Below are 17436 nucleotides of genomic sequence, written 5' to 3'. Positions count from 1 at the left end.
ATTTTGGACTTCTGACCTCCATCTTGGATCTTTCACTTAAATCACAAAAAGAAAACAAAATCAGAGAACTAAGGAGAACTTTAGAAACTAGCTCCTGTCTCCAACTAACATTATAATAAAACATCCAAGTGTAAACATTCTAATCCTAATATTCTCTAGGGAGAATAGTTACTGAAGTCTACCTTGGTAGCCTATTCTAATCTGGTTTGGAAAACTCTCTCTATGAAGTTTTTATGCCTTTCATAAATACCTCCTTCTAGAATGTTAGCCTATTTCCTCCTGTTTTAGTTCCCAGGGAGATGTATTTTGGGAAGACTATTGGTTTAGAGGCAAGAGAGCTGGGTTCTAAACTCATCCTTTCTGCTTACATCTCTGTCACATCAGAAGTCACTCAGCATCTCTAGATCACAGTTTTCCACCTTTAAATTGCCCATCTTATTTAAAGTCCATTGTCCAATAATAATAATTTTTAAATGTAGTTTATCTCTGGGGATAAAATTAAATGGTGAATATACATAGTTTCCAGGAAATCAACAAATTCATGTATTTTGATAAAATTCCCTTGGGAACACTTTAAGAATAACCCTCCCATTGTATTATTTACATCACAGTTCTCTAGAAGAAATTATACAGTAGACATTAAGAACTCAGCCTTTCAAAATGAGAAATAATTACCATTCAGACAGACTTACTGATCTTTGCAAAAGTGTTTTTTAAGTACATCTCAATGTTCAGTGAGGTCCAGGTAAGGGCAGCCAGGCCAGGCCGGAGAGCTTCGTCCACTTTAGCCAAATGAGGGGCCATCAGTGGCTCTACGGTGGGAGGCATTTTTGACTTCACTCTCTGATATTCAGCCAGCATCATCTGTAATGAAATGGAGGTTAAATGATCAATTAATGTCACACTTTTAATATCTTGGGTTTTTTAGTCCAAAAAGATGGCCTCTATTTAGGGTCCAGCTATAGGGCTCCAAGAGCAGCCTGGCAGCTACAAGGGCAAAAACAAAACAAGAATAGAAGACGAGAAATCGCTCCCTAAACATAAATTTCTAATCCAATAAAATACAGTTGAAGAAGAGGAAAAAAAGAACTTAAGAGTAGGAGTTTCTCACCCCTTACCCAGTCCAAAAGGGGAGAAAAGTTCTAAGGTCAAGTGAGTTTTCTACACCAAGTTACCAGTGCCTTAGCCTGTGCATTACGAGGCTCATTCATTCAGCTTTGCACGCGGGCACCATGCCCTGCCTGCTCCTCTGGGCACTTCCTGGGACCATACTCATCACCTGAAGTGTTGGGGTCACCAGAAGTCCACCTCAGCTACTGCTGAAATCGAAGGCCAAGTTTTGATGTAAGACCCAAAGCATAAAAGGAGTCAGGAGCCAGCGCTGAGGTCAGCAAATGTCATGGCTTTAGGTATCATGCATACGCCAAAGACAACCAAATTCACGTCTCAGCCCATATCTCACTCCTAAAGTCTAGATTCATATATGGTGAAAGAGTATTTAGTATCTCCGACTGAATATAAAAGACATTTCAAACTTAGCATCTCCAAACCTTCTCTGCCCACAGCACTCTCCATCCCATCCACTGGTGGCTCCTGTCTTTCACACCCACAGGCAATCCATCAGGATATCTTGTTTGCTCCATATTCAAGAGATCTGTATCTGACCTGCTTACCATATGCACTGCTCTCACCAACAACTTTCCTCTAAATTATTTTAATTATTTTAATGGTCTACCATTGTCTCCCTGCTTCCTTCAATGCCCCCTACAGTCTATGCTCAATTTAGCGGTAAGAGGGATCCTTTCAAAATGTAAATCAGACTATTAACCCCATTGCTTACATGGCCATATGCCTTCCCATCACGTTTAGGGCTACAAGTTCTTCTGTGAGGCTGCAAAGATCTGGTCCCTATTACGTCTCTGATCTCATCTGTAATCACTCTTCTCATCCCTTACCTACTCCTGCCCTACCATCTTCCTTGCTGGTCCCTAGCTTCAGGGACTTTGCATCCCCTTCAAACAATTACTCAAATGCCTTCTTCTCAATTAGGCCTATCCTGAATATCTATTTAAGTTTGTAAGTTTGTAAACCATCACCAAAAACCACCTACACACTCTATCTATCCTCTTTGCTCTGTTCTATTTTTTCCGTATACTTATCAGTTTCTAATAGACTATGTAACTTACATATTTGCAATGTTCATGGTTTATTTGCTATCTTAGCCAACTAGAATATAAGAATAAGAGTTTCTGTAAGAACAAGAATTTTGTGTGTTTTGTTCAATGTGCCTCAAACAGTACCTGGCACACAGGAGATGATCAATCAATATTTCCCTCATTTATTAATTAACTGTTATCAGGAGCATTTGTGATTAGAAACTCATGGATTCTCTTCCTACACTGAAATTTACGGGTTGTATAATATTGAACTGTGTCAGTATTTTTTTCATATGTTATCATTTTAAATAAGACTAAAAGCACTTCCAGCCTACCTTTTTTGGTAATGTTCATATTAATAATAATTAATTATAAGAAAGTAACTTTAACACACTTCTCAAATACAATTCTTTTTAAGTTTATATTTGTAATGCGCATGTTGATATTACTTTGTCATTAAATCAATGGTTAGCCAAGCGTTTTCCCTGAAATACTAGCCCTAAGAGATTCTACAAGAAAAACGGTCCCTGGATGGGAAAGTTTGGGAAAAGCACTGTATACACTATCTCCCTTCTTTGGCAATCACAATTGATATTAATGATTCTCAGAAAACTGCAAGAAGGAAGTAAGAAGCCCAGTGGATGTTTGTGAGTTTTATTAAACCCAATATTTCCCAGATGGACCACATAATCCTTTCCTCATACAATTCTTTTCCACAATTTCTCTATATGCTTTCAATTTCCATGAAAGCCACTTTGGAAAAGCCTACGTTGGGTGGTTCTATGAGCACCTACTGACACACGTGCTGAAGCGTTTATCCACGGCTTAGCTTTTTTCAATGTCCATCACTTATTCTACCTGGGAAGCATATCAGCAGGCCTTCTACTTCTCCCCTTAATCCTTTTTAACCCCATGAGATATTTTTCATTTTATAGATGAGAAACTGAGGCTTAGAAGAGTAAAATAATTTGCCCAAAGATAATGGTTTGTATCCAGTTCAATTTGGCTGTAGAATGTATACTCGTAACTATTAGTCTAGGCAGGCTCATTGCTTTTTGAACTACATTCCAAGGAAAAGATGAAGAAAACAATCTCTCAGCTACTTTGGTATATCTGCGGGAGCCTGACAGTTCTGTTAAATAGTCCACACAATAATTCTGCAACATGGGAGGTGGTCCCCCAAACGTGCCAAAAGATCTGTTCTTATCAGCCACTCATGTTGGGTAGGGACCGTTCACTCTTTCAACCTCCAAGATATAATAAATGTCAATCAGATGACAATTTACTTGCTCAAATTATCATTTATATGACATTTTAACATTTTAAAACATTTTTTTGACCCTCCTTCCCTCATGGTATAGGATCTATGTCCTCTCCTTGAATCTGGGTCGACTTATGGAGCCCATCTGATTACAACAGAAGTGATGCTAAGACCTATGAGGCTCTCCTAAAAGCCATGCACCTTCCTCTGTGTTTACTGCAATGCCCTCTCTTAGGACCCTGAATGAACACATAAGAAATTCTACTACCCTGAGACCTCCATCCTGAAAGACCACACAAAGATGCTCCCGTCCTTAATCCCAACTGAGTGAAACTTCCAGTTGTACCCACCAAAGAACTAGACATGAGAATGAGGTCACTTTGGACCTTCCAGATCACACACCTGCAAGCCAAACTAAATAACCTTAGTCAATGCCACAAGGAACAGAAGAATCACCTAGTCAAGGCTTGCTTAATTCTTTATCCACAAAATTATGAAATCTAATGAAATGGTTGTTTTAAGGCACTATATTTTGAGGTTGGCTGTCACCTGCAACAGAACACTGAAATAATCATTCTATGTACCAAATTATTTTTAGCAACTTTATATTCTGATAAATATTATTTCTTAGTAAAAAATACTAGTTTCTTTGCAAATCTGTAAGTTGACTAAGTGGTTTTCCTAACAGGCAAGAAAAGACTAAAGGGGAATCTCAACATGCTGACCTGTATTTGATGGTGCCACATTTGAGGAATGTTGGTCCACTGGCAATATTAGTTTTTTAATATAACATGAAGGAGTGGAAAACAATAGACTCCAGGTCTGGTTCAGGTTTTACTTCTGCCAGTTATTAGATATAAAACCCTGGCTAAGTCATTTAACTACTCTGAGTCATGGTTTTGTCATAAGATAATATAATAGTATTCTATCTCAATTACCTACCATGGCTATGGATAAGATCACATGGAATAACGAATAGTTAAAATGTAAAGTGTTACGCAAAGGCATGGCTTCACTGGTCTTATGCTATGAGGTTATCCACTATAAGATGGTAACGAGGGTTTCCACGTCAAATATCACAGTGGCATCTCTGCACTCATCTTGCCATCCTTCAAGCTGCCTTTGTCCCTGGTGATCATCCCCTCCTGCACGAGGATTTTCTTACCCTTTCCTCCCACCTCAATGACCAATCCTTAACTTTGTTAGCGTAATCATCCTCCTCTATCAGACTTGTTAATACTGAGACAACCCCGAGTTTTGCCGAGACCCTCTACTCTTCCTTACCTCTATTTCCTTCTTTGGTGATTTCACCCAGGACCATGACTAAATACCAAGTATGTTCCAAGTTTATTTTTTTTAGTAATCTCTGTACCCAATGTGAGGCTCAAACTCATGACCCCACGATCAAGAGTTGTATGCTCATGGGATGTCTGGGTGGCTCAGTTGGTTGAGCATCTGACTCTTGCCTTCAGGCCAGGTCCTGAACTCCTGGGTCACAGATTCGGGTCCCACATCAGGCTCCGTGCTCAGCAGGAGTCTGTTTGGATGTTCTCTTCCTCAGCCCTTTCCCCCTCTCATGCTCTCTCTCTCTCTCCTTCTCTGTCTCAAATAAATAATCTTAAAAAGAGAGAGAGAGAGTTGCACAATCTTCTGACTGAGCCAGGCAGGTACCCCTAAATACCAACTATATTTTTAAAACCCTCAAACTGGGGCGCCTGGGTGGCTCAGATGGTCAAGTGTCTGCATTAGGCTCAAGTCATGATCCCAGAGTCCTGGGATCAAGTCCCGCATCAGGCTCCCTGCTCAGCAGGGAGTTTGCTTCTCCCTCTGCCTCTGCCCTCCCCCTCGAATAAATAAAATCTTAAAAATAAAAAATAAAATTAAACTCTCAAACTATGCCTTCCACTTTGACTTCTCCACTCAACTCCAGACTTAACATATCTATCTGCCTGGATAACACCAGGCAGCTCTAAACATCATCTTATGCTTCAGATGGAAATTACTGATTCCCTCCTGTCTTCCAAAATACAGTAGACCCAGTCTTTGCCATCTCTGTAAATGGAACTTTCATTCTGGGCCACTGCACATTGTACAGAAAAATGACCTACACAGTAATACATAATCACCCTACTTTAGTAAATCCGTTGAATCGCTCACACCAAAAACAAAGGAATTATCCTTGAGTTCCCTCATAACCTGCTATTGGCATTATTCTCCGACCTGCTGATCTACTCAGCTGCCACCCTATTTTAATCCACCTTCATCTCCAACCTGAGCCACTACATCAGCCTGCACGCCACCTTCACTCTGACACTCTTGTCCCCCTAACATCTATTCTCTACCAGGAACAAGAACAAATTTTATTACTTTAAAAAAAAAAAAAAAAAAAAAAAGCAGCCTCCCTCTTTCTCCTGCTTCAATTCCTACAATGGCTTCCTGGTGCATTCAGACTTACACCCTGGGTTTATGAGATCGGTGACGACCTGGCCCTTGTCGACCATACCATCTCATTTCCTCTCAGTCTCCAGTCCGGCCATCCTGGGTACTTGCTGCCCCTCAACAGCGACACACCACCACATTTTTTTTTTAAAGATTTTATTTATTTATTTGACAGACAGAGATCACAAGTAGGCACAGAGGCAGGCAGAGAGAGAGGGGGAAGCAGGCTCCCCGCCGAGCAGAGAGACCGATGTGGGGCTCGATCCCAGAACCCTGAGATCATGACCTGAGCCAAAGGCAGAGGCTTAACCCACTGAGCCACCCAAGCGCCCCCACATTTTTGTTTTTATTACAAACTGGGGCTAGCCAGAAAGGAGGGGAAAAAATTAAAGTACCATACCTTCATGTTACTGAAGTTCTTTTTGTATACATCTCGTTTCTGGAACAGGGCGGCTGCAAATGGTGAAACTTCTAGACCCATCTGTGACATACACTCTGTTTCTCTAAGCAAGGTTAATATCTGAGGGTCAAAGTTTACGAACAATTCCCCTGTACGTGGAGCCTTCACCAATAAAGACGCCTTGAGTCCTCTGTGAATTTCCTCAATCTGTGTGAAGAGATCAACATTTTTACTAGTAGAAAGTTCAATGCCTACACAGGGTATCTAGCTCAGCCATTTCTGGGAACATTGACCAGTAAGTATTGTTTCATGGATGAATTCTTCTCAAATTAAAGACAACACTCTTCTTCTAAGGTCACTTTCAGAAAAGGGCCTTCAAGCTCTTGGCAGTGAGGCCACGCAGTCAATCTGACAGAACAGCTGGGCTGTGACCCTCTCACACCCAACAGGTAAGTAGACACGGAAATAGTGACGGCTTCTCAAAAGCCATTTAGCTCTGTGGTACCTTCATGCCTACTCAGTTATTTTTCCTCATAAAATCTACTAACCTCCGTTTTCAGTTATCTAGAAAAACAGTGAATACCACTACGGAGACATGTCTGTTATAGGCTCAGGCACCAAAAGCTGAACCAGGAAAATGAGACACCATTTTAGAGGCCTTGTCGGTCTGAATTTTATCCTCCAAAATACTTCCTGCCAATCTACAAAGAGATTGTTGGGAGGGTATGAAATACAATTTGACGAACCTAGTATAACCAAAGAAAACTTAAGACTTCACTTAACAGGGACATACTAGTATTCACTGACACATTACAGAATCTAATGGATAGAAAAAAGTCAGAAAACCTAATCAACTAGGTAAAAGAACCAATAAACAGGATCTTCTTTCTCCCTTAGGAGGCTGCAAGTTAAATAAAAATGAGTTTCTGGGGCGCCTGGGTGGCTCAGTGGGTTAAGCCTCTGCCTTCAGCTCAGGTCATGATCTCAGGGTCCTGGGATCAAGTCCCGCATCAGGCTCTCTGCTCAGCGGGGAGCCTGCTTCCCCCTCTCTCTCTGCCTGCCTCTCTGCCTACTTGTGATCTCTCTCTCTCTCTGTTAAATAAATAAATAAAATCTTTAAAAAAAAAAAAAAAAAAAAAAAAAAAAAAAATGAGTTTCTGTTATCTGGCTTATAATTATTTTCTCAAAATTGATCCTTATTTTTCTTCATGGACATATTATACTCTTTATCTACATTCAATCAAACCTGCCTTAGGATCTACCCACAAATCCAACTTCCTACAGGAATGAAACTGTCCAGTGCTAGCAGAGGAGTCCCCACCTTTGACAGTGAAGACGTCTCGGAAGAGCACACATGGAGAGACTCACCTGCTGAAGCCATGCCCTGTGGTACAGAACCTCGAACTCCAGGAGCACTCGGGCTACCCTGTTGTAACTACGAATCACGGGCTTGGCTTCAGGCGTCTGGAGCACAGTCGGGTGCTGCTGGAAAAGCTGCATTGGTTGCTGAATCCTATGGAAGAGCTGGCGGGCCCACAGAATCTTCCCGGCGATGGGAGGCTGATCTCGAGCCAAAGGAGGATCACATTTCTGCTTTGTATACAGCTTGGAGATCATGTCAATGTCAGCCCCATAGTTCTCAAGAATACGCCGGTATTTGTCTTCGATACCAAGATTAGGTATGTTCAATCTGATATTTTTTTAAAAGTGAATGTTTTGAATTAATGAGCAGATACCTAGCAACCTTCTTTATTAAGAGTTATTTTAAAACTTATGGTAATGGAGGGGCGCCTGGGTGGCACAGTTGGTTAAGTGTCTGACTTCCTGGTTCCGGCTCAGGTCATGATCAAGGTCACGAGATCAAGCCCTGCTCTGGGCTCCACACTCAGCATGGAGTCTGTTGTTCCTCTCCCTCTATTCCTTCCCCCCACTCACTCACTCTCGTTCTCTCTCAAATAAATAAAACCTTTAAAAAATATAAGGTAGTGGAAAAGAATGAAGTATTTATTTGGCATTTTTAAAAAACCAAAAGAGCATCAATCCATCCATTATATCTCAATAAAGTGGTTTTAAAAAGTAGGATTGGGGTGCCTGACTGGCTCAGGCAGTAGAGTATGTGACTCTTGATCTCAGAGTTGTGAGTTCCAAGCCCCATGTTAGGCATAGAGCTTACTTAAAAAAAAAAAAAAAAAAAAAAAAATAGTGTCAATCCTTAAAATCTAGGCAAAACCATTAACCCAGTAAGAATTCTTTCAAATTACTTAAACATTAATATGATAAGCAGTCACAAGGTACTTCAAAGCTAACAGGAAATAAAACAAATTCTTAATCATCTTAAGAACTTAAAAACTGAGACCTTGTTATGCAGAACGACAAGAAAGGATTTTCTTTCCGTTAGAATATGAAAAAATAATAATAATGAAATAAACTAAACTATGCTCATATGACCCCCATTTTAGAAGACAGAACAGAATTTGTTTCAAATTTTTACCTTTCGAATTTCTTTAACATACTTAGAGCTTGATTTGTGTTTTGAATTGTTTCAAATGTAACATCCATGAACTTCTGTAACTCATTCTAAAAATAGAATAAAGTCTGATTGTAAATAGTGAATCTGCATTGAGAAATGCCCTATTTAAAAAAAAAAAATTTTAGAGTATGCCTTTTATATCAAAGTGAAATTGACATCCAATGTCACGTCAGTTTCAGGTACAACACGTTGATGTGACAACTCTACACATTCCTCAGTGCTCACCACATAAGTGTAGTCACCATCTGTCACCATAAATTATTACAATATTATGGAGAAAAAAGTCTTATTGAGCAGCAAGACAAAAGAGCTCCCCCATGCTCTATGAACACATACAATATAGGACAAAATACAACAGGAAATTTAATAGTCACCTGAGCTTGAAAGATAAATGCCCAGAAGCCAGAACAAAGAGGGACTTGAAAGCCAGAGGAGTCACGGGAGCCGGAGCTGGCACCACGCACTGGGGTTTTATCACAGGGTAGGCAGAGAAGCTGTGGGGTCTTAACACTCTCGAGAGATCCCTGCAGAAAGCCAGGGCCCTTTAAAGGCAGCCCAGCCCAAGCAGTGATTCTGCCCACAAGGTGGGGAAAGCAGCGAGGGGGCTTGCCAACTGCCCAGAGCTGTGAATGGATGAAACAGAAAGGGCCATGCAGCCACTATTTTCAGCTTTGTGCAGCAGGTACCTTTCACAACTACTCACTATATGCAGAGGCAGCCACAGACAATCCATAAAAAAGACACAGAGCAAGATTTGGCCCTTGGGCATAGTTTGCTGACCTCTGCCCTAGAGCAAATGAAATCCTGTGTCTGTGCCGTAGCTGGGAGAGGAGTCTGAGTTTAGACTATGCATGAGATGGGAGGGTCTAACCTAAGAAATTAATTTAACAGGTAGTCTGGAGTGCCAAAAGCACTGAGGCCCCAGCAGAAGGAAAAGAAAGCTAATCTATGGAAACACATCCATAGCCAGGACCGTAAGACCAGTACAGAAAAACCGGTAAATAACTCCTGAGAATTTCAGAAGAAATGACTTAAATAATATATCAAAGTTTTAAGAAATACCTCTTTCATACAACCCTCAAATCAATTTTCCAAAAATAAAATTGTCCAAAAATAAAATTGCACCCAAAAAATGAAGCATGTGATTACTTCTTTGTTCACTGTAAGACTTAGTACAGTTGTCATTAAAATCTAAACTGAGGGGGCACCTGGGTGGCTCAGTGGGTTAAGCCTATACCTTCAGCTCAGGTCATGATCTCAGGGTCCTGGGATCGAGCCCCACATCAGGATCTCTGTTCAAGGGGGAGCCTGCTTCCCCCTCTCTCTGCCTGCCTCTCTGCCTACTTGTGATCTCTGTCTGTCAAATAAATAAATAAAATCTTTTTTAAAAAATCTAAACTGAGTTAATCAGAGACAGAAAAATTATTTCATTATTTTCTGGAACATTATAAAGTTCCAATCAATCCTTTTTTTTTTTTTTGTCAATTTTACCACACAAAAGTTTTGAGCCTCTACTATTCTAAAGGAAGCATTAACTTACGTAGTGATAAAACCAGAAAGCCAGTTTCATATGCAGTGAAAATTAGTACCAAGATGAGCATATAGTACACAAGTAATTTGGCAAGACAACCAGTTAGAAATATCCAGGACACCACTGGAAACACTCAACATTTGAAGAGACATTGCTACCCGGGGGAAGTAGGAATGGTCCCTGCCCCATTCAGCAGAGCCCCAAAGTTGAAGGATCACTATACTTATAACAATACACTTTTGATTCTCACTATTCCCGCTGAAACTATATATATGAAATGTATAAATATGTATATATTGGCTGATTGATGTTATTTCTGCAAAGACCACATCCTAAGACTCAGAAATTGTCTTGCATTAAAGGACAGTAGAGTTACCCTACCTAAATAAACACTCGAATGTTGCCACCACATTCACAGAAAAAAATTGTGTATAAACTATGCACAACTAGAACATATGCAATGTTTCCATTCCCTCCCTCAAACTTCAGACACCAGCAACTTTATTGAACCCTAACACTTGTACCTGGTTTTCCTTGTTATTCTACCTTGTGGCTTCACAAAGGCCTGTGCTAAGCTCTGTATGAACGTCTAAGACACTGAATTCGTCTTCTTTTCCCTCATCCTTAGGTCCTGTTTTAGTCTTGAGTCTGGTCTTGGAATCTTCATACTACTCCTCTTATAAGTTCTGGGCTCTCAGATCCTACTCAGTTTTTTCTCCTCTCAGCTTGACATCTCAACAGCTCATACTTTACCACATACTGCCTTATCTGCCTTCTGGAGTAAGTATGCTTCTAGACTTCCAGCACTCTCCTAGTTCCAAGGCACTCCCTCTCTTTGACCAATCAGCACCAGCAGGAACCCTCAACCTGGATAGGATTCCTGGTTCTGATCCCCTGGACAGTAGAGTGCTGGACACAGCCCTGATCCAAACCACTCATCTACCCCTACCCCACCCCCAAGCCCTCCAGTCTCTGTCTTGGAGACACCACAGTTACCGGTTCCCTCCATCCCTTGTCTCCAAGTTTCACCACCTCTGCCCTGAACACCAACCAGAGCTATGGAAAGATCAGTATTTTCACCCTGATTTTAGAGAGACAAGGGCTGAATTCATGAGAGTGGGTGAGTAATTTAAAGGAGAAAGGGGCTGATTAAGAGAAAGAGAATGGAGGGGCACCTGACTGTTGCAGTCAGTGGAGCGTATGACTCTTGATCTCAGGGTTGTGAGTTCAAGCCCCACATTGGGTGTAGAGATTACCTAAAAATAAAAATCTTTTAAAAAGAAGCAGAAGCAGCAGCAGCAGCAGCAGAAGCAGCACATGGGAGCCTCAGAAGGTTAAGCACTGTACTCTTGATTTTGACTCAGGTCATAATCTTGGGGTCATGAGATCAAGCCCTGCATTGGGCTCCGTGCTCAGCAGGGAGTCTGCTTCTCTCTCTCTCTCCCTCTGTCCCTCCCCCCAGTTTGTGTACTCTCTCTCTCAAATAACTGAATAAATCTTAAAAGAAAAAGAGAGAGAGAGAGAGAGAGAGAGAGAGAATGGAGAAAGCGACAAAGAAGTCAAAGGAACATTGGTTATCCAACCAAAGAGACATGGTGGCCATGTTTGAGGTGTAAGATGAGATAAACAATAGGGCTGAATTAAAAAAATAAAAGATTAGTGAGAATAGGAACTAGCATCTGTAACTAATGTCTTAAAACCAGGCTGTAGGGCATGTATAAAGTTGTATTCTTGGTATTATACAAAGTGGGCACAGTCTTGAAAAGTTCTCCCCACTCCTCTCACAACCCCCATCCTTGCACTTGGACAACGTATTGTTCTAGCATCAGGGATAGCCTCCTTTCCGAAGCCTTTACTAATCCCAGCCAAGCAGAGGGTAGACTAGGCTCCCATCCTACCGTCACCTGCTGTTGCAATGATCCTATCCTGTGTTACAGCTTGTCCTCCCTGAAAGCTTCCTTGGGACTTCTTTGGAATATGTCCTTTTATCTTTGAGTCTTCACTTTCAGGACAAGATCAGAATATTATACAGTTATAGTTGGTCATGTTAGCCACTATTCACCCTATTTTAGCCACTATTCACCCTTTTTAAAATGACGTGCTCATTGTTGAAACATATATGTACGTTTTAGTCATGTCACATGGCTGCCTCTGTCTGCGAGCTCTGAGGGCAAATCTACATAACTTATTTCTGTCCTCGTAACCCACAGCATAGAAGCACAATGCCTAACTGATATGCAGTAAATACTTGTTTAATTGCAGCAGATCTAGTTGCTATTAATTCATGACTCACACAATAATTTGGCAAACATTCTTTGCTCTCCAGTTATGTGAGGTGCCCTGGAGACAGAAACAGGAATGAAGACAATTTCTGCCCTCAAGGTGTTCACCGTCCTCCTCTATCCCACATACAAGGCACTGGATGAACTACCACGTGATCCCAAACTGCTGGGAAGTGCAGAGGGAACAGAGAATCAAGACTGCCACTGCCCATCATTTTCCAAAGAGATCAAGTTCCACTGTCCTTGGGCCCTTGGGTGGCTCAGCTGGGGTTAAGCCTCTGCCTTTGGTTCAGGTCATGATTCCAGGGTCCTGGGATCAAGCCCCACATTGAGCTCCCTGCTCAGCAGGGAATCTGCTTCTCCCCGTCCCTCTGCCCCTCCACCTGCTTGTGCACTCTCACTCTCTCTTACGCTCGCTCTCGCTCTCTCTCTGTCAAATAAATAAATAAAATCTTTAAAAAAAAAAAAAAAGATTCAATATCCTAATGTCTGAATCAGGCCCCAAAAGAGGTGACTGCATAAGTTATCATAGGCACTGTATCTCCCCATCAACTGAAAGATGTCTTCCAACATAATAGTTAAAAACTTGAATCCTTGAGCCAGACTCCCTGGGTTTAATTCTGACTCTCCCAATTGTTATCCCTATGACTTTGGGCAAGTCATGTAACCTCTCATGCCTTTCTCTTCTTCTGCGCATGAGGGTAATAACAGCACCCACTTTATAGGATTATTGTGAATATTACATGGTCAACACCCATAAAGTGCTAGGACAATACCTAACATACAGAATTAGCTCATTCTATTATAATTCCTTTTACCACTGAAACCACCCCCTCAGAGCTCTTTTTTCTTCAAGTGCAGAAATTGACTTCAAATCAAAAATTTTGGGAAAGAAGTAACAGAATGGCCATATTCCTTTTATAATCAGAAAGGCATACACTTAGCACTTCACTAGGATGAAAAGAAGTTTGAATATGAACTATGATAGGCAGCTACGGGGTCATCTCCCCTTCACCCTCCTTGATTCTCCTCCTCCAATGACAAGCATTCCCAACCTCTCCCCCTCCCCACCCAGGGGTCCCAACCCCCTACTTTTACCACAGAACCCACAGGTGACAGGTCCAGGGCTAGACACTCCACTAGAACTGGCCAACCCAACCCATTCCTTGGGGATTTGAAGCTGCGGCTGGTCCTGACATAAATTCTCAGAAGTTGCTAATGGGCATTCATTGCCCATATGGACTGGAAGTAAAGATGGCTGGTCTGTGCTGAGTAGGGGTGGGGGCTGGGGGGAGAAGGAAAAGAGAAAGAGGCTCCAGACCTAGAGGGACCCAGGTGGGGTCCTGGTACCACTGAGTGGGTCCTGGTATCACTGTTTCTAAGGCCAGCTGCAACCCGGCCTTTGCAATCTACCAGACAGCTGGTCAGAATCATAGCTATAAAGTAACAAACAAATGGAAACAAATTTCTATATTCTAATAAGCCCACATTTCAACAGAAGATGAAAGTTAATTTTCTAAGAACTAAGATGGAAGACATGCAGAAGTCTGTGATTACAGATCATTATCCAAAGCTATATTTATGACCCTTTAATCCATGAAAAAGAGCCTTCAATTATTAATGTGAAATCACAAAATGCAGACTGAGGTTACAATCGGTCACCTCTGTGACAAAGATGCCTCTCCCTTCTGAATGGTTAATGATTAGCAGCATTACACAGAATGGAAAAAATAAACACACAACTGTCAACAGGAATTTTATTACATGACTTACATGAAGGTCATTAGTCTGCTTGCAAAACTCTTCATAATCCTGGTCAAAATCCATCTTCCTCTGGTCTAAGAAATTATAATCCTTTTTCTTTATGGTAGCAACCATACTCTGAAATGTTATGAGAGAAATAAGACAATATTTCAATATTCTTGCATTATTTAATTAAATACAACCTTTAAATGTAGAACCTGTATAATCATTCCCCAAAAATCAACTTAAAAGGAGCCTTATTTCTTTAATTATTTGCATTGCTTCATGCTTATCAGAGGCAATATAATGTTGCCTAGTGCATTCAAAGAAATCATTTCGAAAGCATTTTCATGAGGTTTTACGTATTCCTAAAGAAAAATAGAGAGTAAAACCACATCTGAAAAGTAGGAGAGATGTTTTCTCTAAAAATTTCTTACTAATGACATCTAAACATTTTTTAAAAGCCCAGAGTAGAATTTACTAAAACATTTTTCATTGAAAAGTTTAAGTCTTCTCAGAAAATAAATAACATAAACAGAACCCAAACAGCCTAGGAAGAAAATACTTGTGATATCTAGAGATGAAAAACTATCTTCCGGGCCTCACATGCCTTAAATAAAACATCAAACCACAACCTGCCATTTAAAGACTTTCCAGAATTAACTGCTGCTTCCTCCCACCCTGCAAAGCCACAGTCTGTGACGACAAAAGTACAAATCTGGCAGCTCATCTCCTTGAGAATACTATTATCCTACGTTTTGTTTGCTCAGAATAATGAGCTATCGTGCTCTATGATCATTCTTAACCAAGTACTAAGCCATTCCCAAACTCAGGTGCCCACATTGTTGACACAGGCATATAATTTTTATGAAGAAAGTTGAGCCTCTTTCCATCATCTCTTCTTCAAAGTCATTTCCATTTAAACATCAATTCAAATCTCTCAGTAGACAAAAGTATATAAACTGCGTAACTTCTTGAATCGAGTTTATTAATTAGAACCTACACTTCCCGCGCTGTATAGCTACAAAATTAGTTCCATGAAGACACTGCATCCATATAATGCCGCCCATCATGTTATGTGCCCTGTACATAAATGGTCACTTGAGAGTATTAAGTTAATAAACTGATTAATCATGACCTAAAACCAACTCATCAAACTCGATCTACTTAATCATTTACTTGGCGGATACTTAGTGCACCCCTATCATACACTAGTGAACGCTAAAGACACAGGAAGGAACGGAACAAACAACTCTGCCCTCAGAGGATGTCCATCCTTGGCGGCAGAGCTATGTAAAGCACAAATAATTTCATACCATGATAATTTCACACCGTGATAAAATGAGCAATGCGACATGGAGTGATTGAGAGGAACAGAGATCAAGGAAAACTCTACTCAGAGGGTCGTTTAAATGAAAATCTAGAAGCCAAGAAGGAATAACCATGTGAAGATCCAGAGGCAGAGCTTTCCAGAAAAAAAAAGTTCTATAAGTCCTAGCGTGACTGAACTGAACTGACCTGTGTCTGGAGAACATCAAAGTACAGAGGCAGGCAAGAAGGTGGGAGGCGTGGACAGGACCCTAATAGGTAGGCAAGGAGCCTGAGTTTCACCTCCATGGTGACCATTTTGAACTTCTGACACTGGTCCCAACACAAAAATCTCACCTGATGCTTTCATACACCGTCTGCATTTTATGTCACTACCCTCTGGAACATCCTTTTCTCCATATATCACTTCAGAGTTTCAAAACTATTTCTCTTCCCAGTATTTTTATCAAGTTAGAACAGTCTTTATCTGCATTTAGATGTATAGTTCAACTTCTCCCTCAAAAATAAACTTTGACATATGCTCCAAAGTTATTTTTTCATTAAGAATAGAAAATAAATAAATTCCAAACTGAAAAGTAAATGAACACATTCTGTCTTTGTCTTGAAAAACTGTCGTTTCCGATACAGATTACCCACCCGGCAGATAACACCCAACCCACCTAAAACGTTTCCTGCTATATAACAAAGGTCTATTTTCTTCTTTTCCTAAAATCTGGTCTACTCAGGAAATGAAAAAGATTCCTGATATTAGCCTAAACAGTTAGAGGACAAAAACCAATGCGCGACAGTAAATGTTATGATCCTTTTCAAATGCAAGTACAAAAAAAACACTGAGCTTTTCATATTCCCGTCCCCAAACAAGAGAGACTTGACTATATCTAGACTAAGAATCTAAAACCCATTTTGTTTGTAAATTGTTTTTTTTTTAATCTTCAAAACAGTATTAGATCACTGTGCCCACTTTAAAAACTAAGATAGACCTTTATATGATAAAGCAGTTAAAAATCAAAATAATTGGGAGCGGTCGAGCTAAATTAAAATCTGGTCCCTTTATTTGGTTGACATAGTTCCAAATAAAATGCTAAGTGTGGCCACAATTAGATACACTCAGAGCCTGGTGTTAGTTAGTGCCTGACACACAGTATATGCTTCATTAAATATTTCTTGCATGAATAAATGAAATAATAAGTTATAGTCAAACATTTTTCTTGTGCTACTAATGAAAATGCTCTTACTAATGATGATTAATTTTAGAGTATTGAGAGGTCATTCTCAAAATCACATACCTGAAAAGAACATATTAGCACCATTACACAATTCTCAAATAGATTTAATTTCTTTATTGTTCAAGGGCCATGAGCTTCCATCTAACATTACAGATGGATTATTTGAGTCATTCTAAATATAGATATTTGCACAAAATATTAAAGATTTAGTTATGGTTGAGGGTAGCAAATTTAGTTTAAGGTAGAGAACCTGGGCAGGGTGGGGTGGTGAGGTGGGGAGCCCTGACTGGTTCAGTTGGTGGAGTACAGGACTCTTGATCTCTGGGTCGTTAAGTTCAGTCTCATGCTGGGTGTAGAGATGACTTTAAAAAAAAACAAAATCTTTAGGGCACCTGGGTGGCTCAGTTGATTAAGCATCTGCCATCAGCTCAGGTCATGATCCCAGGGTCCTGGGATCAAGCCCCAGATCAGGGCTCCCTGCTCAGCAAGGAGTCTGCTTCTCCCTCTCCCTCTGCTCCTCTCCCACTCTTTCTCTCTCA

The 17436-nt window shown here is 40.6% G+C and overlaps 1 protein-coding gene across 2 annotated transcripts in view; it reads right to left on the bottom strand.

Moving 5' to 3' along the window:
- DNAH5 (dynein axonemal heavy chain 5) overlaps positions 1-17436 on the bottom strand; it is a gene marked incomplete at both ends in the record, with an annotated part of 215917 nt that overhangs the window by 170965 nt on the left and 27516 nt on the right. For both annotated transcript variants that reach the window (XM_080804575.1, XM_080804576.1), the window contains 5 exons: positions 693-864; positions 6257-6463; positions 7625-7946; positions 8748-8833; positions 14373-14480. In XM_080804575.1, the coding sequence (XP_080660701.1) occupies positions 693-864; positions 6257-6463; positions 7625-7946; positions 8748-8833; positions 14373-14480 (895 nt within the window). The remainder of the gene's footprint in view (positions 1-692; positions 865-6256; positions 6464-7624; positions 7947-8747; positions 8834-14372; positions 14481-17436) is intronic.

Source organism: Martes martes (genome assembly GCF_963455335.1).
Source record: "Martes martes genome assembly, chromosome: 5".
NCBI classification, from domain to species: Eukaryota; Metazoa; Chordata; class Mammalia; order Carnivora; family Mustelidae; genus Martes; species Martes martes.
The sequence above is the reverse complement of the archived record's forward strand: the minus strand, read 5'-3'. Positions and strand labels throughout refer to the sequence as shown.